This window comes from Carex rostrata, chromosome 17 (genome assembly GCF_964058835.1).
Source record: "Carex rostrata chromosome 17, lpCarRost1.2, whole genome shotgun sequence".
In the NCBI taxonomy this organism is placed as follows: Eukaryota; Viridiplantae; Streptophyta; class Magnoliopsida; order Poales; family Cyperaceae; genus Carex; species Carex rostrata.
Window position 1 is genome coordinate 2,360,367 of NC_135934.1, and position 24,558 is coordinate 2,384,924.

General features: G+C 33.1%; 2 protein-coding genes and 1 pseudogene across 3 annotated transcripts; 1 reads left to right on the forward strand and 2 right to left on the reverse strand.

Moving 5' to 3' along the window:
* Positions 1–6,421: 6,421 nt before the first annotated feature.
* On the forward strand, positions 6,422–9,610 carry LOC144568272 (aluminum-activated malate transporter 9-like). Its single transcript, XM_078318561.1, has 6 exons — positions 6,422–6,844; positions 6,946–7,086; positions 7,183–7,452; positions 7,538–7,677; positions 7,774–7,920; positions 8,917–9,610. Exons 1-6 carry the CDS (start codon positions 6,541–6,543, stop codon positions 9,499–9,501), a joined length of 1,587 nt encoding a protein of 528 aa, XP_078174687.1. The 5' UTR covers positions 6,422–6,540; the 3' UTR covers positions 9,502–9,610.
* LOC144568273 (GDT1-like protein 1, chloroplastic) lies at positions 9,598–13,338 on the reverse strand. The gene is made up of 12 exons (XM_078318562.1): positions 13,115–13,338; positions 12,287–12,511; positions 11,955–12,008; positions 11,755–11,816; positions 11,529–11,597; positions 11,383–11,434; positions 11,193–11,271; positions 10,913–11,038; positions 10,656–10,726; positions 10,499–10,546; positions 10,055–10,163; positions 9,598–9,975 (listed from the first exon to the last, which is right to left on the reverse strand). Exons 1-11 carry the CDS (start codon positions 13,304–13,306, stop codon positions 10,092–10,094), a joined length of 1,050 nt encoding a protein of 349 aa, XP_078174688.1. The 5' UTR covers positions 13,307–13,338; the 3' UTR covers positions 9,598–9,975; positions 10,055–10,091.
* Positions 13,339–22,994: 9,656 nt separating this feature from the next.
* LOC144568340 (G-type lectin S-receptor-like serine/threonine-protein kinase At2g19130 pseudogene) lies at positions 22,995–24,481 on the reverse strand (annotated as a pseudogene). Its single transcript, XR_013515639.1, has one exon. The product of XR_013515639.1 is annotated as a G-type lectin S-receptor-like serine/threonine-protein kinase At2g19130 pseudogene (transcript).
* Between the last annotated feature and the right edge of the window lie 77 nt (positions 24,482–24,558).

The window sequence follows — 24,558 nt, forward strand, 5'->3', positions numbered from 1 at the left end:
TTAACGCAGCAAAACAGCCAAATATGTTACATCTTAGAAACAACTCTAAAATCCGAATTAGATGCTAAATAAATCCTAGCCTTATCCTTGTGCATTATTTGTTGAATTATTTCACCTTTTGGGAGACCAGAACTATCTAGTAGCTCTCATAACACGCGCAATACATTTTAGACTCCTCATTTTATGCTCCGTAGCATCAATTGAAGAATTTAGAATATACCTTTTTAATAATTATGATTGAATAATTAAGACCCTAATGAGCAAAATTTTAATTGAAGTATCTACAGTGCAACTTGCTGATTTAGCCATTTCTTGGAAATATTGAACAACTAGAAGAAAGCTAAAATTAAATGCTATAATTATATTATTTTTATTGCACAAGCAGTCAGGACATAATGAAAAAAAGGAAAAAAAAAATGACCATTGTAAAAGTTAAACAATTTTTAAAAATGACCTTTGGAATGTGATGCATAATATAGTTATATTATTTTCATGAAAATGGTAGAATTTTTGATAATTTATCTTTTACTTAAATGACTTGAAATTTACAAAAGTTTATAATTGAAGGAGTTTAATGAGATATTTACACACAAATTGCTTGAAATTTGATACACAACCAAATCACAAGGCATACGACATGTCGACATGTCTATAAATTTTTTTCTTCTAATTTTTAAATATTTTCAGCTGGATTTAAAAAATAATATCAAGGTTGTCAAAATAATATTGTGAAGGATCCAAATCATCCAATCACATTTTATATAACAAATCTGAATACATAGGGAAAAAAAATGTAACTAAAAAAATTTATCTTACCATCATAAAATATTAAAAGTGCTTATTTATGTACACTATATAATAGTGATCAAACAACACTGTCCAAAATGTTGTACAAATAAATCTAGCCATCATTAAATTTTATTTGGTTAAAATAAATGAATAAAAAGTTACTATAATTTTATGTTTATTAATTGCTCAATACTTTTGGAATAACGAATATTATATCTACATATAATAGCTCTTATCCGGAGAGCTTGTGCCACGCATTTCTCAAACCCGAATCGAATCACGAACCTCGAATTTTTTTGCCAGCCCTAACATGGACACAAGGTTTAACATTATAATTTGTTAGGATATTAAATTTGGATGCTTTATATCATTTAATAACTAAGTAATATCTCATGGCAAGCATTATTTTATCTCATTGACACCATAGTGACAAATGAATAGTTTGAATTCGGTTCGGTGAAGTCAAAAGTTTGTAATTCGGGAATAATTCGGAAATAATTCGGGAATGATTTGGTACCACAAGCAACCCAAAAAAACCCTAAAAAAAGAAACAAATTAAACGTTGAAAAAACACAAAGTTTTATTTGATATTCAGTTTAGAAACATTGGAAAAACGAATTAAATGCGAATAATTTGCAAATTATTCGCGTATCTGGTTACTATGATTGACACAGTAGTTGGCTATAACCTAATATATATATATCCACATATTTGACACTCTTAACCAATCAACCCATCAATTTGATGCAAGAAAATTCTCAATTACTACTCCATAATGAAATTTCAATACAAGAATAGAATGTCAAGATTCGCACAATAAAAATTAAAATTACAAGTGCCCGTAAATCAAAATCAGATGCACGGATCTCAACACAGATCGAAGGATCCAAATCGGACATCATGATTATCGGACCCCATTGCACCAACTAAACCCAAAACTGACAACACCAAAAATATACCCAACCCACCTGATTTGCACCCAATCGAGATCTGAAACGCCAGAAACTTAGAATCCAAAAACGGCCCAACCGTAAACCCTAATAAAATCTGAACTGGCACTTAATCCAAATTAACAAACCCATAATTAATCAAAATCGAATCAACCCGATCCGACCCGATCCAACATATATGTTTGCCACATCTTAAAAGAAGCTTTCAAGCAATAAGAACCTTCCTAGGGGTGCAAACGGATCGGATAATATCTGACCATATTCGGATCCGTATCTGAAATTTGATACGGATATCCGATAGTATATATATGGTTTTGAATTTTAATTATCTATATCCGAATTGTAAATATATACCATATAGTTTAATATATATTATGAAAATATTTATGTATATATCTACGGATATACAATATCCGATCTGTATCCGTATCCGAAAAATAAACACGGATACGAATATGACTTTACCACTATCCGATCCGTTTGCACCCCTGAACCTTCCCCAGGTAATTATTAAGGTTTGTCAGCATATATTTTGTAGCCTTCAGTGTTCCCTCTATTCCCTGTTCCCCTTTTTCCTTATATTGTTCTTTGTTTTTCCTTTTTAAATTTAAGACAAAAGAATGGAATCTGATGCGGCATCCTCAGTTGACGTGGCAACTCCTGGTTGGTCCCTGAGGTAGCCTATCTTGGGACATACCCAACCCTACCATTTTGTGGTATTTTTAGCACAGTGGGTGGCAAGAAGAGGACCCCGGTACAGTTGTCATGTAAGAATCAAGACCTAGCTATAGCAACTTGATGAGACAGAAAATTTGACGGTTGATTTCAGATTGAAGTCACTGAACGGTTTAGATGATGAACAAATTAATCACCAGTAATTCCTGTAAAGGCCGATTTTTTTTTATTTATATCCAAAAAAAAATATAAATTTAAAAAACTAACCAAACCTCTCGTTAATTTTGAAAACTACCCAAACCGGAAAAAAAATTTCCGGTTTCAACACCAATTTTCGGAAAAAAAATTTCCGGTAAATGGATATTAAAACCGGAATAATTTTTTCCGGTTTTAGGAAAAAAAATTTTCCGAAAATTTTTTTTTTTAGGAAATTTTTTTTTCAGATTCTTTTTTTTTTCATTTTTCAGTTTTTATAATTTATTTATTTTTTGTATTGAAGTATTACAAATATTTAATATATTTTTTTAAAATAGATGGAATACTATATAATTTGATTTATTCGAAAGACTACTACAAAAAATCCGGATCAACATTTTTCATGCTGGATTTGAAAATAATTTGAAAATACCAATCGTTGAATGCTTACCGTTGAACGAAAACTTAAACTTAATTTTTGAGGCACTAAACGACGTTTTTTTTAAATTATGATGCGTCATTTTTTTTCATACCTCATCATACCTCATATTTTATATTTTGTTTTCAAAGTCCAAATTGTCGATCCGAACCGTTCAACAAAATATTTATACTAAAATATGCATGGAGATGAAATTTTATATTTTTTGGAATTTTTTTGCTATTTTTTAAGATAGGTACAAAATCACTGTTTTTGAACCGTTCAAAGAACAGTGATTTTCTACCCATCTTAAAAAATAGTAAAAAAATTTCAAAAATTATAAAATTTCATCCCTAACCATATTTTAGTATGGATATCATGTTGAACGGTTTGGATCGACAATTTAGACTTTGAATATGAAGAAAATGAAGATAAAAAATATGAGGTATGATGAGGTATAAAAAAAATGAGGCATTGGAACCCTCATTTAGTGCCTCAAAAATTCAGTTTAAGTTTTCGTTCAACGGTAGGCATTCAACGATCGATATTTCAAAGTTTTCAAAGTCCAAACAGTCGATCCAAACCGTTCAACATGATGTATATTTTAAAATGTGCTTGCAAATCAAATTTTACATTTTTCTAAATTTTTTACTATTTATTAAGATGGGTACAAAAATTCAATGGTCTGGATATAACGATTTTGTTAAATACTTAATAAATAGTAAAAAAAATTCAAAAAAAATTTAAAATTTGATATGCAAGCACATTTTAACATATATATTATATTATATATACATATACATATATTATGTTATATATACATATACATATATTATATTATATTATATTATATTAAATTATATTAATTTTTCTTACGACCATAAAAAAATCCGGCATAAAAAATGTTGATTCGGATTATTTGTAGCAGTCTTTCGAATAAATCAAATTATATAGTATTCCATCTATTTTTTTAAAAATATATTAAATATTTGTAATACTTCAATACAAAAAATAAATAAATTATAAAAACTGAAAAATGAAAAAAAAAGAATCCGAAAAAAAAATTCCTAAAATAAAATTTTCCTAAAAAAAAATAATAAATCCTAAAACCGGAAAAAATTATTCCGGTTTTAAAAAAAAAAAAATCCTAAAACCAGAAAAAATTATTCCGGTTTTAATATCCATTTATCAGAAATTTTTTTTTCCGGAAATTGGTGTTGGAAACCGGAAATTTTTTTTCCGGTTTGGGTACTTTTCGAAATTAACGAGAGGTTTGGTTAATTTTTTAAATTTATATTTTTTTATATAAATAAAAAAATCGGATGTATATATATAACTTATTTTCTCTCTTTATATATATACTTCTGCAAAAGCTAAGATTAGGTACTGAGTAGGTCCATATTCACTGGATGTATCGTGAATTTGGGCTAACATGTTTGGTTTAATTTTTTACATAAATCAATCTCTTCACGAAATTTTTGAAAGGTAGTTCACAATTAATTAAAAGGAAGTCTCCTTATTTACATGTCAAACTCAATTTCTTTGTATTTCTTTTTTTTTTTTTTTTGCTTGTTTCATGCCTTGGTACCTCTAGTTTTCTACCAAAGATTTAAAAAAAAAAAAAATGATAACTGCACACACTCATCTGAATTCGTTACTTGTATCTCAGATGTGTTGATCCTTTCTTTAAAAATATGTATACCTTAAATTACTATTAATAATTTTTTTTTAAAGTGATATTTTTACTTATTCAACAAAATATTTAACTTGAAATTGTGTTTATTCATAAAAATAAAACAATGAATGCTTCACATACTAGGTATAAAATACTTTTGTGTTCAATATAAATACTTTCAAATGGAGATAAAAGATGAAGGACTACATGGAGCACAGGAAGAATTTCTCAAATAAAGTAAATTAAGCAATATTGCTTAGTGTAACTATACTTGATCTTCTTTATTTTTGAGGTACAATACTTGATTCTTTTTCGAATAATAATATTTATTGGACAATCATAACCTGTAGAGGAGAGTTATTCTTGCTGGAATTGAAAAATTCCTAATAAACATATCATTGGAATACATGATTTCTGAAAAATATAAGCACCCCATATATATATTAATTAGTTGGGTAGCCTTTGTTAAAAGGGAGAGGGGGGTTTCCGATGGGCATCGGACCAAATCCGGTTCAATGGGGGGTTTAAACCGTCAGATCTGCTTTAGGATTCGCACCCGCAATTTCGCGTCTGCTTTAAAATCCGTACACACGAATCCTAAAGCAGATCTGACGGTTTAAACCCCCCATCGAACCGGATTTAGTCCGATGCCCATCGGACACCCCCCTCTCCCTTGTTAAAATTGCATCAAATTAAAGATATCATATACCTAAGCATATATATATATACATATTGGCAGTTTTTTCTTAATTAACATTCAGTATCTCAAATTTTAGGCAGGGCCATTCCTTTACATAATTGAATTGCAAGTGTCTATCTATTCCCTTGATATGCAAAATGGGTGCAGTGCTAATCAAACAAATCACACAAATTGGTAAAAGATTTTCTTATGCTATTTTGTGAAGCCACGTACTACTAGAGTCTTTCAAACAACCTAATCATGCATGATCTATATTATTACCTTGACAATAATTAGTGGGCATCCCATCATCCCTACCATATATAATAAATCATTTGACAATAAAATAGTACGGTTCAGATTATGATATTTTCATTATACTTTTGCAAATAATTAGTGTTGCAAGAAGGTGAAAGAAATTAAAATGGCAGGGGCATGAGAGAAAGGGAAATATAAGTGATCATAGCTGATATAATGACAAATCAAAGCTAGTTCTTTCTTAAACAATACTGTTGCATGTTTATCATTTTCTCCAACTGGAACTATCAATGCAATTGTTCATAATTAAAAACATAAATCATCCATTCCTACTGTTCAATTTTTTTTTTTTTTTTTGTCAAAATATAAAAAATATACAGGGTTCTGAAATTAGCACCATCCTCCTAAAGGATTTGTTTGTAGCAAGCTTAGGTCCTTGGCCTAATTAATCTCCCTATGATATTCATCCAAGCATGCAACCAACGTGGGAATCATGAAAATCCATGCATGCAAAAGAACATAAAAGAAAAATCACAAAAAGCAGAGCACATTTGCTGTGTCATGTGCAGTATAATTAGGATTCCAATTCACCATCAAACACAACATTATTGAGCCCAAGCATCTCATCACTCTATCGAGTTTTCCTAACCCCTCATTCTGTTAATATTTTAATTTTTCTCAAAGTATTATTCCCTCTCAGACATGCACATATACCTCCTTTGAGGTACTCTGCTCACAACTTGCACCACTAGTACTGTACATACCTTATATATACCCTCCTTTCTCCAATAAGTTCTTCACATCATCATCATAACCTAAAATAAGCTGAAAGACAGAACGAACTTTTGAGAACTTGCATTTGTGTCTGGCAAGTATTATATATCTTTTCCTTGATTGGAGAATGAATGGAAAAAAGGGTAGTGTAATAATTGACATACAAGCTGACTCGAAAACCGGCAGTACACCGGGCTTTGTGAAGCCTAGTTTTTTCTATCAAGAGAGCTTAGAATATCCAAGTAAATGGATACTGGATGTTTGGAAGTTTGCAAAGGAGGACACAGACCGTGTCACTTTTGCTCTCAAGGTCGGGCTCGCATGCCTTCTCGTGTCACTTCTTATACTATGCAAGGCACCGTATGATATATTTGGCATCGACATCATTTGGTCTATCCTAACAGTTGCTATCATGTTTGAATATACTGTTGGTATGTACTTTTTCTTATTGAGAAGTATTATTCTATATATGTTTTTAGTTAAATTGATGAATTATGTCTAAATATGATTTGTTCTTTTCAATGCTATGAAGGTGCTACTTTTAATAGGGGGTTTAATCGAGCTCTTGGGAGTTTGTTAGCTGGGATTTTTGCAATTGTGGTGATTCAAGTAGCCATATCCAGTGGCCATATTGGAGAGCCATATGTTATTGGTGTCAGTATATTCTTTATTGGTATGTTAATTTTATGTTTTATTATTCATTTTCCTTTGATTAACATGTGTCAATGTGTCTTACAACAATTAATCTTAATTTTGTTTCATATTGTAGGTGCAATAACTTCCTTCATGAAGCTATGGCCATCACTTGTGCAGTATGAGTATGGCTTCAGAGTTACACTTTTCACCTATTGTTTGATTATTGTGTCGGGTTATAGGATGGGAAATCCGATTAAGACTGCTATGAACCGGCTCTACTCAATTGCTATAGGTGGTCTTGTGGCAGTGCTTGTAAATGTACTAATTTGCCCAATTTGGGCTGGAGAGAAACTCCACAAGGAGCTAGTTAACAACTTCAATTCACTGGCAGACTCCTTAGAAGGTAAAAATAAAATTGTTAATGTTCAATATCTCTCAATCATTTATTTTCGTAGATTATTCATAGTAGATAATTTAAAATGGAATAGAGTGTGTGAAGAAGTACCTAAATGATGATGGATCAGATCATCCTGAGTTCGCAAAGACGGTGATGGATGATTTCCCTGACGAGCCGGCATTTCGCAAGTGCCGAGCCACTTTGAATTCTTCCTCAACGCTTGATTCATTGGTAGTTACTAATTTTTTTTTTTTTTGGTCCTTGCTTTATATATCTGTTTCAGTAGATCAACAAATATATAACTACTATTTTTTCTGTATAACTTAGGCTAATTCGGCAAAGTGGGAGCCACCACATGGGCGATTTCGGCATTTTTTCTATCCGTGGTTTGAATATGTCAAGGTTGGAACTGTGCTTCGCCATTGTGCTTATGAGGTCATGGCTTTGCATGGCTGCCTTCACTCAGAAATTCAGGTATATACATATATACATTCATGTACCAGGACTAAGGAAAAACCATTAAACCACAGAGAAATTTTCTTCAATTTTCTTCCCAAAAATTCCATCATATCACCATAAAGTTATACAGAAAAATATAGCAGAAAATTATGGACACACATTAGTTCTGATGTTTTCAGAATTTAGTACCTTAACTATCTTTTATTTTTCCTTTGGCAGCTTCTGCCAAATTATCAAAAAAAACTATCTTTTATTTTTGTTCCTTGGATGAGAAAAGAAGAGAATTTGTGCCTAGAGAATAAAAGAACATCTTAAGAAATTGATGCAAAGTTACTGTGGAACAAGAAAAATAGGCATCTATTTATCTTGTTACAAGAAAGTTTGAACATATAAAGAGATTAAATTTTGATGTGATCTTGTTCAATTGATGGCAGACATCAATGGGTAGTACTAAATTCCCAGCATGTACTTTGTTACATCATTTTGCATTCATGTTTTATTGCTGCTCAATTTCTATGATAGAATCAGATGCTTCACAATCTAGAATTTGTTCTTATTCAGGCTTGGCAACTTCATACTAATTAGTTGGAGAAGTAAATTGAAGTAGAATATCAAAATATTAGTAACAATCAAATCCATTACAATAGGAATAAATAAAAAACAAAAAAACAAAAAACAAATCAGAAGACAGCCCACAGGGACTTTTGCTTCCAGTTAGGCCTAATGGGCCTCTAGTGAAATTAGTAGGAGGCTTTTTTTTTCATGATCAACTCTAATCAATAATAGATCTATGCTAGATTACTAGTGGTTAAAAAAAAAAATGGAATTTTCATATTTTTTTCATTCCTTTTATATTATTCTTGATTCACGAATAAATTCAGAAATAGTAAAATTGGGAAAAAAAATCCGAATTCAGCTACACAAGAAAGGGCATGACCTCTAATTTTGTAGTTAAAATAATTAAAGTCCAATCATTAAAATGACACTAATATTACTTTGATTCCTATGCAGGCACCATACAACCTCAGGTGTACATTTCAAGCCGAAATACTTGATGCCACAAATCAAGCCGCTGCACTTTTGCGAAGCCTCGGCAAAGATGTGAGCAACATGAAATGGAGCCTCCAGACGAGTCTCTTGAATCGCGTTCACAGTTCAACTGAGCGCTTGCAACGGTCAATCGACATGCATTCCTACCTCCTCACCTCATCTCACGAGCAACACGACCACACGACAAAACCCCAACTCAAACAATGCAAAACCTTATCTTTTAACCAAAACGATTGTTTAGCTCAGTCAGCTGATCAAGACACCAGCAAGATTGCTGCAGTGCCGAGTGAGCTTGGTCGTGATACCAGTATCAAGAGGCAGCACAAGAGACTTCATTCGTGGCCTTCACACGATGTCGGTGATTTTGAAGAAGATGGAACTGTGAATGCTATACCGAGAATGCGTGCACTGGAGAGCACTGCGGCACTTTCTCTTGCGACATTTACATCATTGCTGATTGAGCTTGTTGCGAGGCTTGATCACTTGGTTGAGGCGGTTGATAGGTTAGCTACCATGGCCAAATTCAAACCAGAGTGTGCAATATAGGTGGGGTTTGAGGAAGATAATGACATAAAGAATTACAAAAATATAGAAATCTTTATTTTTCCTTGGAAACAATATTTAAGTGCAATAATCCAAGATGGTTAATATTCCAGCTTTATTTATTCTCTGTTATTTTAATACACAAGGGCATCAGTCAGAGATGGATGGAAACAAATAAAATAAATAAGATTATGCACCAGATTCCTATAGTTGGCTGTTTCATCAGCATCAGCTCTTTACAAACATTTACACTTGAACAAGATAAAAGGAACAACTATTGAACAAAACGACATACAAGGGGAAGGCTCATATTTAAAAGAATTTTATACATAAATTTCCTGTGGAAAATTAGCAAGTCACAACTTTGCCTATCCCCAGTAAAAAGATTTATGGCTGCCTAGTATTCTATTGAAAAGCAGTTGGATAAAGCAACAAGAACAGTAAGCCACCTTCTTATGCAACCTCTATATTTTTAACCTATTTGAATAGGAAGTTAATACTCTAATATCAGGTTTATAATGTTCATTGCAAAAAGATCCAAGCTATATTTTTTCACCTGTTAACCAGAAATGAACATCTCCAATATCTCCAAATCATTTCACTATCTCAACCAATGTGACAGCAGCGAAAACTAAAAAGAGTGTTCCTCCAACATATCCAATGGCCTGCGAATTATAGATATTAAAATATCTTTTATGAAAACATGCAACAATACATTTCTTTGATTAAGTTATACCTTCTGTCTTCTTATTTCTCATAACTCAGTACTAAACATGTAGAATGTTTAATTATGTGAATCAAACCTTATATTTTACATCAAAATTTACACTACTTGAAGTAAGTTCATCTGTTCAAATTCAATTTCCAATGTGCCTTGAAAAATTCCATTGGTTAAAAGTGTTTTCCATTGAAATTAAGTTCCTGCGTGTATTGATGGTAGAATTTCAAAAAGGAAGATACGGGAAAATTTTGAATTGTAGGTTCATTTAACTTTTAGTACCTTTTCTGATAAAATCTTCCCAAGCAATGACCCACCAAGAACAGCTATCTGTACAAACCACAGGACAGGAATTAAATATAAATTCAATTCAACAATGAAAATATTAAGCATCATAAAATTGTTTAAATTTAGCTTTCTCTTTTCCTTGTAATCTTACCAAAGTTGCAACAGCATGACCAGCAAGTGTACCTCCAATGACCCCGAGAGGTGAAGAGGCCGCGGCAAGTGCTGTACAGTAAAACATAAAATTGTGTCATCCAGATATCAAATTACAACCCGTATTTGTTTTATTGAGGTACATTACTAGACATTCAGATATCTGAATGTCTAGAAGTACCTCAATTTACATTTGGAGCAAAAACCAGTGAAATTGAGTCTTAAGAGATATGGCACCATACTGATAATATTTCCTACCTATTGTGGAGAAAAAGGATCTATCGCCCCACTCAGCCACAAAAACCAACAGGAAAGTGCTGATTGCAGTGCTAGCGGCAGCCATAATTCCAGCTCCATTTCCTCCAAATTTTGAAATTGCTAGTTCTGCCTGGAAACATTTCTGATTTTAGTTTCATTTTACTAATAAGGTTTAAGGGTGGTCCAATGATAAAAATATTTTAGTAGTGCACCAGGAAATAAAGTTAAGATTATCAAAAATGAAACCAGAATAAATGGGGTGGGGGTACAAAAAAGGTACTTGCCTCTTCTTGCTCTTCCTTAATCTTTTGACCGTCTCCTGAAGCAGCATCTAACAGTGTAGTCACTCCAAAATATACCTGTTTCAAAATAAATAAATACACATTGAAGATGAATATTTTACAAGGTCATTCCCGATAACCCATTACCTAAATGTTAATGAAATTTTCTAAATGAAAAAGGATATTTACCAAGAGGCACACAGCAGCAAAATCATCAATAGGAAAATCACTTTCCCCAAATCTGTACCGACAATTATCTAAATTAGATACCGGATATTGTCACAGAGTCTAAATTCAATTAATTGGACGATTATTTATTGAATAAAAATCACTACCTAAATGGTATTATACCATCAATGTAGTGAAATGCTCGGCCTAGAACCACTGACACAATTGTCATCGCCCTGTAAAATTAATGTAATAATATTTCTAACCACATCAAAAGTAATAATATGAAAACATTTCTAGTTTTAGAGAGAATAAGACGTCTGAAGTTTACATTTGTTCAAGTATTTAGAGCTGCAATAGAATTCTCAGAATTGCATTTGTTCAAACACTTACGCAAGAGCTCCAAAAGTGCCAAGGAAAACAACTGTGCCAGAGTTTCTAGCTGCTAAAAGTGCCTATTGAACAAGCAAGGAACTATAGCATTATCAATTTGTTCTTTTAAAAGAAGAATTAAACAAAAAAGGAAAATATGCCCTAATTATATTTTCATCAAAGCTTCAGTTGTCTTATATGAGAAAAAAATGTTTACTTACAGCAATAAAAAATGTTTTATCACCCAATTCTGAGAAGAAAATCAGCAAAAATGCCTGCAGATCAAAGAAAGTTCTGTTAATTCCAGCTTAAATGTAATCTCATCAAAAAAAAAAAAAACTATTGAAGAAGTTTTGAACACGTATAGGTCCTGTGCTGTTTCTTAAATTACACATTGCTACACAATCTAACTAACGTCCACAGATTATTTAGTTCACTTCTGTATGTTAAGGGGTATCTTGCTACTGTTTTGATTATTGAGAAAACCCTCTCTTTTTGTTAAATTTGAATGAACTAATAATGCAAGTAAATGAAAGAGACAAGTTATCCTAACTGAAGCAAAACCTGTGCTAATATCACCAAGATCTCCCAAAAATGCCATTGGTTGTTGTGCCACACCTATGTCCCCACTTGCCATTGCTGCATTAGATCCTTGAAAAAGAAGCAATCCCGCAAGAAATGTAATACCAAGCATGTTGTCGATTTGAGGCTGTATAATAGGTTCTTTATATTGAGGTACATTTCGACTTGTAATTTTGACATCCTCGCAAATTTCATTCTACAACAAATTTGAAAAGACCATATTAGAAGACTGGTGAAACTAGATTTATATATGAACTAAAATGAACGTTAAGTTATAAAAGGTGCAACCATGATAAAGAAATGGGAAGTAATTGAGTTCAACTAGTATCTATTCAGTGAAACAGGTTGATACCAAATTGGTACCTACACTAGTCTGAGAGCCAATCAATAGACCTTCGGATCCTTTCAAATGAATCAAACACATCATTCAAAATCAATTGAATATCTAACCCTGAAATATGTCCAAATTATACATGCATCTATGCAGAACAAGAATGTCATTTATGACCCCAGACGTCGTAGATCATGTCTTCAACACCCATTCCTTCTCCATTTTACTTAAAAATAATCTCAAATTAATCCTACATTTTTTAATTCATTTCTTCATTAATGAAAATAACCAACTAGAAAATAATGGTACATGGGTCATTTATCAGTCTTTTAAGTAACTTGACACTACAATTTGGATGGCCAAACATGAAACATGATATTTAACATTTATTTAAACTTCAGATGAATGAAAGAAAAAAATGCTTAAATATTACATAAAACCAATGCCTGAAGTTGAGATGAACCGTACCTTACGGGGTCGATCAAGTTCTTTGAGACAAACTGGAAGCTTCCATTTTGATCGAACTGGATAGACGAAAGAGGAGCGGTGCTTAGCATGAAGATGGCATTTGCAAAGGGAATAAAAACGAGTAGTTTGACTTCGCCGGAGAAGAAGAGAAGGATGGAAGCAAGAAGAGGCGGGAACCGAGACAGAAACCATGATTCGTCTCTGGCAAGGCGATAAGATAAATGAGCTAATATAAGCCGCATATAAACGACTTCCACTTAACTGTGAATTCATATCCCCTCAGGTTACCTGACTGAGTAGAATTAAATCGGACGGTCCTAAAATGGCTTGGCACGCATCTCAAAGCAAAAATAATAATGCCCCTGCCACGATCCGATCACCCACCGGCTGAAATTAAATCTGGGCCGTCCATTTCAATTGTGACAGTCAGGTACTTGGGAGGATACGGATCCTTTACTGTGGGGCAGGATTCCCAAGTAACCCAAAATTTGAATTTGGATCACAACCGTCCGATCAGAATTCAGGCCAATCCGTTCCGAGATGGAATGAACAGTGTTCCTTTAATATTCGTGTTAGAGCAGATTGGACGGTCCAGATCCAAACTCAAATGTGGGTTACTTGAGGAGATTCAAAATCCTTTACTGTGGCATGTTTGAAATGGGTTGGTGTGGCGAATAGCTATCAGATTATGCAGGCCTTTAATACCCTGAATTTCAAATTTTTAGTTGGAGCTAACTGGGGCCCAATTTTCAGAGATGTGCAGCACAATGTGAAAGTAAGTTGTCTCCCTTGACAAAAAGTCCAACGGAACTGAAAGGAGATTTTGGGCTGAGCTGAAAGGCCCATTAAGTGGCTCCTGATAGAAATAGAGATTTTACACGGGTTCAGGATTCTCATTTTTTTAATTTCAGTAGTTAACAAAATCGTAATAATTCTACGATTTCTAGATTTTTTTATCAACTCACATACAATATTATCCCTCGCATTTTTGTCATTATTTAATTCATTGAATAAATCGTAGTAAAATACGGTTATTTTAATTTTAAATTTAGTGTGGACTAGATTATGACAATGAATAAAAATTAAAGGAGCCTGATAATTGTATCTCAAACAAAATCTTCGAGCGTGTCCCTCAAATAGTTTAGCAGAGAGGGTCTCAGCTTCATAAAAAAGATGGTACTAGAAGTATAGCAATATTGTACAGAAAAATAGTGGGAGCGGTTACAAGTTTATCACATGCTCATTTATTTCAATGCATGATTTGGAGATGTTGAGCTAATCTCATTTACAAGTTTCGCATTTCATAGGCATAGGGGCCGGTTAGCCGGTAGAGATCGAGATAGAACAATTGTTTAATAAATGAATGCGAAAAAGATATATATATATATAGAGTTAGGCTGGGGTGCTATGGATAGCATAGAGGCCTCTATGCTACGGCTCAATATTCGAGTTTTCAAAATCCAAACGGTCAATCCGAACCGTTCATCTTATTCTCCATATTAATATCTGCTTGGAGACCAAATTTTACATTTTTCTGAATTTTTTTACTATTTATTAAGTATTTTACAAAATTGTTGATCCAACGGTGGCTGCACAAAACAGTAAAATCGTTGGATTAGCGATTTTCAAAGTGGCTTAATAAATAGTAAAAAAATTCAGAAAATTATAAAATTTGGTCTCCAAGCAGATATTAATATGGAGAATAAGATGAACGGTTCGGATCGACCGTTTGGATTTTGAAAACTCGAATATTGAGCCGTAGCATAGAGGCCACTATGCTATCCATAGCACCCCAGCCTAACTCTATATATATATATATATATATGAGATGGGCTATGGTGCATTGCAATGCATAGGTCATGGTGTGCATTGGACCATAAATCACCGATTCAAAGTCCAAATGACCGATCCAAACCGTTCATCTTGTTCTCCATATTAATATGTGCTTGGAGACCAAATTTTATAATTTTTGGAATTTTTTTACTATTTATTAAGCCATTTTGAAAATCGCTGATCCAACGGTGGCTTCTGATTTTACTGTTCCAAACAGTCACCGTTGGATCAGCGATTTTCAAAGTGGCTTAATAAATAGTAAAAAAATTCCAAAAAATATAAAATTTGGTCTCCAAGTACATATTAATATGGAGAACAAGATGAACGGTTTGGATCAGTCATTTGGACTTTGAATCGGTGATTTATGGTCCAATGCACACCATGGCCTATGCATTGCAATGCACCATAGCCCATCTCATATATATATATATATATATATTTTTAATGAAGTGTGAAATTATCAAATTGTCTAGAAAAACAAATTTATGTTAAAAGTAGATAATTGAATAAACACGTCAAGAGCAATTCACTAATTTTTTTATTGTCACGTGTTAAAAACAATTAGCTTAATGTTAAAGACAACTAAATAATTATATGTATATAATATATGTTAAAAAAAAAGTATATATGAGAACTGGATCTAACACATTTTTCTCTGTGAAAAGAGACCGTCTAGAAAAGGAATCTAAAAAAAAAAAAATCACAAGATAAACATCTAGTAACATAACTACCACACAAAATTACATGATAAAACTATGTACCCTCCAAATGAGGAGTAACTATGTGCATCTAACCTACATTTAGCAGCAATGCGAAGAGCATTTTTTTTCAAAAATTGGGGTTATATACATGCATGCATCTCATGCCATCACTTGATGAAATTGAACTCAAGAAATTGCATCCTAAGTTCTTAATTAGTGGCAAATACCTCATAGTTGTATTGCATATGTTTCTCACTCAATACTGAAAAAAATGCAATTTAATTTTCGCAAGTTATTGGAGTGACCAAAAGAAGAAACATGTCAATTGAAGGATTATTTTTACTGGCATGTATGACATCAATTTGTTAACAATGTGGCTCGTAACCTTGAAATATGTTTCTCTCACAACCACACCCTTGAAAACATTTTCAAGTTTGAAAAATAATAATAATAATAGTATGAGCGGTCTTCTAAAAGTCTGTGAGTATTAATTTTAAATTATCATGTTTTATTAAATACTAATAATTTTTCTTTTATTTTAGTTTATCTTTCTTCTTTTTTTATTATTAAACTTACACTTGTTCATCATAAAGTATCTCATACTTTTCTTTTACAGTGGTACCTAAGAAGGTTTCTGAGTGAGGATATCATAAAGAGATACTTTTCTACGAAAAGGAACGATACAAAACTAAAAAATTATTAGTGCGTTGTTGTGCGAGATTTATTTGTCAAGCTTCATGGATCATTGCTTAATTTTATTTTATTTTCTTTCTCAAATCAACCAGCTGTGCGAAGAACTAAAGAATTGATGCTCATTAATGGTGTGATGTGATTTAAATGTCTCTACTTCTTTAATTTTTTATTTGGAGTTTTAATTTTTGTTCAAATGTCCTGTTATAGAGGTCAGCTGACAATGAAGTCTTGTTGCCCTTATTTTATTTTAAGTAGGATTGGCCATGTTCGGCGCCATGGCTTAAGATGTTGGGGCTTAACAATTTAATCTTGACTAAGGAGTTGGTATTCTTCAACAATTCAAGTGGATTAAGCATGCAGAATGATGAATAAAAAATGTGTTTTACTATGAGAATAAATATAAAGACCAAATTACCATCAATATCTTTTTTGACATACAGTGGTATAACTTCTATAACGAAGTTTATTACAGTATAATTTTGATTAATGTAATTTTTCAGTGGTACCAGAATCCAAACTATCCAATTTGTAAATTTTAATACTGGTAATACTCTTTCCAAACTATACAATTAAAATATTGTACTGGTAATTCAAACTATACAGTTAAAATATAAAAATAAATTTCATTTAATGAATTTAATTTGTTATCGGTCGGAGGAACTCCAGTAAAGCTCGTCGTGATCTTGCCCAATTTGCAAAATGATGAGCCAAATTATTATACTTCCTTAGTAGACATTGTAAATATTGTTCTCCCAGTACATTGAGCTCTTCTAAACATGCTTGCGCCTCTCTCATTTCCTTCCACTATGATATAATACTGAATCTGTGACAAGAAGTTTAAACTATGCAATTCGCAAATTGACCCCTTACACCACACAAATGATACTAGAATCCAAACAAGATTGGTAGCGGCTTGGTACACCATTTCTAGTCTCTCAACTTATCAATCAAACAAGCAAGGAAAACCAATAAGTCACAGCCTCACGGGTTAAGCTAATTTGGCCATGAAACCATGTCTTCAATTCAATTCATTCAAACTGAAGAGGCAATAATCATTCACAAAACAACAAAAAAGACAAGGAAATTGCACATTTAAATTGTATTCAAAGCAAAGAAATTGCATTCATCAACGATCGTTCACAGAACAATAGAAAAGGCAGCAAGCCTTGCACATTTAAATTTATTCACATACCAGTTCACATACTGACCAACCTCGAAGTTCACAAGCAAATGGTGGAGGAGGGGGTGGCATCTCCTACACCCAGTTGTTCAGTGAAAATGCGAAAGGTCCAACAAAAGTTGTCAAAATTAATCTCGATTGAAAGAGCACCTTAATGTGAAGCTCCCTATAGTGTCGAAATAATGGGTTTGTCGCCGGCAAGATCGCTACAGAGGTCGGGAGGAAACGAATTTTTGTTTATGTGCACAGGGAAGGAGAAGAGATAGACGATACAAAATATAAACAAATAAAAGAAGGTGGATGCTCTAAGGAGGTCATTTTCTTAAGGAAGGTGGATGCTCGACTTAACTTTTTGTTCTAAGGAGCTCTTAGGAAAAAAACTCTAAGCCTGTCTAAGAAATTATAGTTCGGCCTGCTTAAGGAAGACTAAGGCGTCTTAATCTGCGTTGCCTAACACGTGAGAGTTGGACTAATTTTTATGTATAGTTAAAATTGAAAGATTTAAATTTGATCTTTGTGTCAGAAAAAGTAGGGAGCTGTGATCAATAATGAAATTAGTAGTGTTTTTAAAAGGAAAAATTGCACAGTTTTCATAAAAAAAAAAAAAAAAATCATTAAAAGAAAACTTGATTTCGGATCTGATCTATAAGTTTTTGATTGAGGAGCATATATAATTTTATGAAAAAATAGTAAAGGAGGTATAGTATAACTCGGAGCTAGCACTCTTTTTATTTAAACCGAACCACTTCTGACAAAGCATCAAATGATGAAAAATTCCCTCTAAATTTTGATTCTTCAGGTTTTAAAGTTATCGAACAAGCTCTTATCAAAATGACTAGCTTTCTGTTTTATCTATAATTTCTGATGGCTTACCTTCTTTTTTTTTTGTCAATTCGTTCAGAATGTGGTGGCTCAATTTCAGTTTGGGCTCGTTCATGTTCACACAAAACAAGTAAAATAAAACACATAAAACAAAAGAAAATTAAATTAAATTAAATTAAAACAGGTAGTTCTGGTGGACTATGCAGGGACAGATACTTCCCCAGATGCTTAGTCTTCAAAATAGTTTTAGTAGCGTTAATTTTGAGACTTATTACCTCAGCCTGTGTTGGCTTATTTTCATCCCTAATGCATGGCTTAGATGTAGGTTTGTTTTTGTGAACTCGTTTTATTATTTTGCTTATGCCTTTATATGGCAGTTTGATACAGGGGTATCAGGGTGTCATTATATGTGCGGCCCCTGATAAAACTATTTCCTGTGAAGTTAACTTTATTTCTGCAATGAAACGGGACCTAGGCCTTTTAATCCCAAAAAAAAAAAAAAACAGGTAGTTCTAAAAGGTAAATAGGTTATTGCCTCTTCCGATTGCCGTGAATGACAACACTTTATTCCGATTGCCGTGACCTAGGCCTTTTAATTTTAGAACAAACATCTTATTCATTGATATTATCTTTTCTAACCGTAGCACAACACTTTAATTTTTTGTATCTATAGTTCCATGAAGAAGAAGATTCCAATGTCCTCTTTAGCAAAGTTCATATCCTTCCACGAGCAAATACTGCATTGCTTGGGGTTGATCCATATTAACATTTGTGCAGTGACAGATCTTAATTGTATCTCCTTATATCCTTGATCTAGTTGAACAGCATTTGAATCTTTGATCTTGTTTAATCTTAAAATTAGTAGTTGTGAACAACATGTAGTTCTTGTATCAAATCGAATCAAAAAAAGATCAAACAGTTGTGCACTATAGTGTTGCTAAGTTGCAGAGGTTCCATTCTCTGACAAGCCATAATGGCATTCGACTATGTAAGTTTTTTCTTTCTCATATCGTTTTGTTTTTATAGTTGACCGCTGTTTATTTTTTCTATAACATTCTTTTTCGAACTTGAAATAATTAACCAACTAACATTTTTAGTTTTATGTGCGAACTTCCGCAAAATCTTGATTTTGCGGGGAGAGAGACCCATGTGAGGGAGAATGGAGCTAAGAGAGAGCAGGGAGGAAGAAACAATTAAAATGGACACCTCCATTTACAGTTCAAGGACATATTGGTCACTTCAGATTTCAAAACAATTAAATAAAAAGTTTAATAATTAAAAGGGGATAAAAGCAAGAATCTTAAATTTTTTTATGAAAATATTGGATATTCTGATGTTTGTATGAGGATATTTTGGCTATTTTAAAAATTTGTATAGGTACACTGAAAATTTTCTCTTAAAAAAATGATAAACAAAAAATTACGAATTCTGAAAAATTCCATAATTACCGCGAACACAATCTCATATTGTGTCTCTCAATTTGTGGACGCAATGTGAGGTTGTATCAGTGATAAATGTGGAATTCCACATCATTTGTGGTTTTTTTTCTGTTTATAATTTTTTTTTCAAATAGTATATTTAAAAATTTCAGTCATAGGACTATTAGTTGTCCTATAGATTGCAGGGTTGTAATCATATCATAGAATGTTTTATGGATAAATTGTGATAGCCAATGGGAGGAGGCAAAGAACATGATGGCAATAGTGACAATGACGGTCTTTGTTATGAATGTTATTGACTTTAAATGTCTATTAACAATTTAAAACGTATTTACAATTAATTAAATTATCATAATTTCTAAATCTATTATTTTATTCTCATAAAATCCTCTAAACTATTTTTATATTCTAATTCTCACTTAATCATTGTAATATCTTAATCCTCATCTCGCTTTTCAACCAGATCCGCTTCGTTGATCGCTGCTACGCTCCAACAACGATTGGATCTATTCACCGTTGTGCTCCAATTGAGATGTTGATCACTCTAATGCTATATCGCTCCACGACCGGATCTGCTTCTTCGATCGCTGCCGCGCTCCGACGATGACCGAATCTACTCATCGTCACGCTTCGATCAAGATGGAGACTCTACGCTCCGAGCTCGATACCGCATTCTCAGCTCCGATTCCTACCCTCTCTCTCTCCCTCTCCCTCATTCTCCTCTTCACTCGTAAAGATAGAACTGAAAGAGAGGAAAGTGTTGTGTCAAGAATGAAGACTACAATGAGTAGAAGCAGGGGCGGATGTATGATTTCTATCAGGGAGGGGGAGAAATCAGGTTCAAATAGCTTATCGGTTTCAAACCCATTAGCTAATTGAATACTAAATTTATCAATCAGGTGAATTGGTCAGAATCGGCCGAATTGAATCAAAAACTCAAAAAAAAATTTGCGAGAAGCTTGTTTTGTATTTTAAAAAAAATATAAAAAAATAAATTATTTGATGAGGAAAATTCCACTGGTCTTAACTAATTATTTGATGAGAGAAAAAATTGACCACCACTTGATAAATTTGATGAGATAAATTATACTACTCTTTAACTATTGTATCTAGGGCTGCACAAATAGTTCGTATTTCGTGATTCGATTTGAGTTTGATTCAAAAAAAGTTCGTTCTGAAATAAATCAAGTCAATTCGGTTCGAATCTTATTCAAATCAAAGTCAAACTGGATATAATTTGTTTGAAATTGATTCGTGAACTATTTAGGTTCGAATCTCAAATAATGCAACTAATGGATTCAACCATCAATCTTTAATAATGCATGAACAAAACTAATATCAGAGCTCAAAATTGTTAATATAATGGTAACTTATAATAGGAAAATGTTTTAGCAGCATAACAAATTAACAATATAATATGTTTCCTTTGACTAGGTCCATATCCTGATTTTAGTCAATCCCACAGCGTAAAAGGTAAGGGAGTCTTGAGCTGGCCCAATCCATTAGTATGAATTCGTGAAAGGTAAAAGAAACCGTGTGAATTTTGTTCTACGAGAAGAAAACTAATACATAAACTACTGGTATAACTAGGGCTGCCAAAAAAAATTATAGTTCGTAATTCAATTGTCTTCGATCCGAAAAATTTGTAGCTCGTAATTAATTTAATTCGAAATTAGTTCGTTCTGAAACAAATCAAACCAGTTCGATTCGAATCTTATTCAAATTCAAACTCAAACTGACGCAAGTTCAATTTGGTTTGATTCGTTTAATTTGCAGCCCTAATTGTATCTTTCAATTCCTATCTTCCGTCCATAAACACAGCCCGTCTCTAATTATTTTTCTAAAACTCAACTATGATTTCTAAATGCAGCTTACATGATAACATCTCATCTTCAAATTAATTCAACCTTGTCATAGCTCAAACAGAAAATTGACAGCTCATTAACTAATAAAAAGACAGTCCATAATCTTAACTGAGTTTGTGATTTGAATGAGAAATCTGTGGCTATGTCCAACTTTTTTTTTTTTTTTTTTTAAAAAAAGGACCAGCATGTAAAACCGTCATAATTTAGAGATCAAACAACAAATTAAGTCAATTTGCAAAAGAGCTTGTTCGATCGACTTTGTCAAATGAAAATTTAAATGTAATGAGCAAGTTCTCATCATTTCACAATTGACACCCTGCCATAAAAGATCCATTAATTAATCACAAAATCCTAATCAAGGTTTTCTTTTGATGAATATTTTTATGAATACTAGCAAATTTTATTTTAAAAAAAACACTGCTACTTTTATTTTTCACCTTCATAACTCTTACCTTTTTATAGAGATAAAGATGGAATTTATATTTTAAAATTTTGAAAATATTCATAAAAGATGTTTTAGTTAGATTGTAAAACAAATAAAATAAAACCCCTTTTAACATAAATTAGAGCTTCTGATAAGAATTTCAAAACATAAAAAAAAAATCATTAAATAGACCCATCCATTCATCATCATCCCCTTCCATTCATTATAGGTGTATGCTAAATTGGTCCAAATTCTAATCGTACGGTCTGAAAATTAACTCAAACAGTACGTCAATGTAGAGGATGCGGATTCGTCGATTTGTAGAGAGGAATCAATTGCCTTCAGTACTCTGTGTGTCCGGACACACCTTTTTCAGTTAGAGTTTACAAAGTGAGTTCATCATAACTCGTGACTCGTTCGAGATCGGTTCAAAAAACAAGATTACAATTAGTTCGTTTGATTTTAATTTGATTCATCATTAACGAGTTCAAAATTAATTCAACTCAGCTCATTTATCTTGCTCATTGTAAGAAAAAAATAAAATTATTTGTCAATTTTTGTATTATTTTTCTTTGTATTTACAAGGAGAAGATGATTGACAGTGCTGTCTTGATCCAGTCATAGCTAGTTATGTTTTTTGTGTGTTCATATGCGCCAAAAAGAGATGCTTTGCAAAATAAACATGATTCTTTCAAAAACATCAAGAGATAAAATCTAAGCATTGAAAACCTTAATATTATAAGAGATCACAAATAGAGCTTACAAGGAGATTCCATTAAATAAAAAGAAAATTACAAACAAAGTTTACAAGAAAGCGAATAAGGAAATAGAAAATTAGATAACTTGTCCCAAAAAGAACAGACACCAAAACTGATCGTAGTAAAGGGAAAAAAAAACTACAAGTTGTAATCTAACAACACAGCTCCAAAATTTTATATTTTAAGGATTAATCTTTGACAGAACTCACATATGAATCCACCGCATCGATGAGATTTTGCAGGGAATTTGGAATAGGAGGAATGCCGACACTTATGACACCTTGAAGCATCTGCACAACTTTTCCCATGGATGGTCGGCTTGCTTCCGAATCCTGAATGCACCAACCGGCAACCTTACATGCTCGTATCAGCTCAACTACATTCACATTCCCTCCTAGCCTTTCATCTAGCAAGCATAAAACATCACCTTCGTTAATTTTAACAGCAGCATAAAGAGGAAAGTATGGGTACTTTTTGTCATTCAATCCTTCTGAATTTCTTTTCCCTGATATCACCTCAAGAAGCAACATTCCAAAACTGTAGACATCTGCCTTTTGAGTGATTGGTTGTCCAAAAATCCATTCAGGTGCCAAATAGCCGACAGTGCCTCTTGTGGTCGTCAAAACTCGACTATAGTCTCGGCCAATAAGTTTTGCCATGCCAAAGTCGGCAATTTTAGGGGAAAAATCCTCATCTAGAAGCACATTCTCGGGCTTAATGTCGCAATGGATGATGCAATCCCTACATTCTTCATGCAAATAGGCTAATCCCTTGGCAGTCCCGAGTGCGATTTTGTATCGAGATTGCCAACTTAATACATTAGAACTCCCTGACAAGATGTGAGAATCCAAAGAACCATTTGACATATATTCATAAACCAGTAGCCTATTAGTGCCTTCAGCACAAAATCCAAGGAGGCGCACAATATTGGAATGTTGAATCATTCCGATTGTCTGCACTTCCGTTCGAAATTGTTTCTCATCTTGTCCTACAATTTTGATTTTTTTAACGGCCACATTAGTAGAACCCAACATTTTCCCCTTGAAAACAATACCAAAACCTCCTTGACCTAGTTTGGTAGAGAATCTTTTTGTTGCCCTTTTTATCTGCTTATAAGAGTAAGCTTTGATTATGTGATCATCCATGCTCACTGGTTCTACATTACTGAGTTTTCTTCTGAAACACCACAAAAGTATTAAACAAGCAAACAGGATAGCCCCAACCCCACCTCCTATGAATGCCACATACTTGATGTGATTTCTTTTAGCACCAGCGACAGAGGACCCCACACGGACATATATAAATTGGTCATTGAATCCATCGTCGCGTATGATTACATTCATCAGATCTCCGTACCAAAGATTGCATCCAGAACCAGACGCATAAGCTGTACAAGAGCAATTGCTTAAGCATGCACTTTCACATTCTAACTTACTTTTAACCCCCAAAAATTGAGAGTTGTCTGGCAACTTTTCAATGTTATCGATCAAAGTAAATGTGTCGTTGGATCCAACAGAAATGTCGTTGCAACTCAATGGCACATTTCTTGTACATCCAGCACTAAAATTATGACCTGAAGATGCATCAGCAGAAACATGATGGTAACCATATGGGCATTGGCACGAGTAGTTCACACCATGGCTTAAGCACATGCCGAAAGGGCCGCAATAACCGTCAAGCCCCCAGAGCAAACAACTCCGACCGTTTGATATCCAGAAATATTCATTGT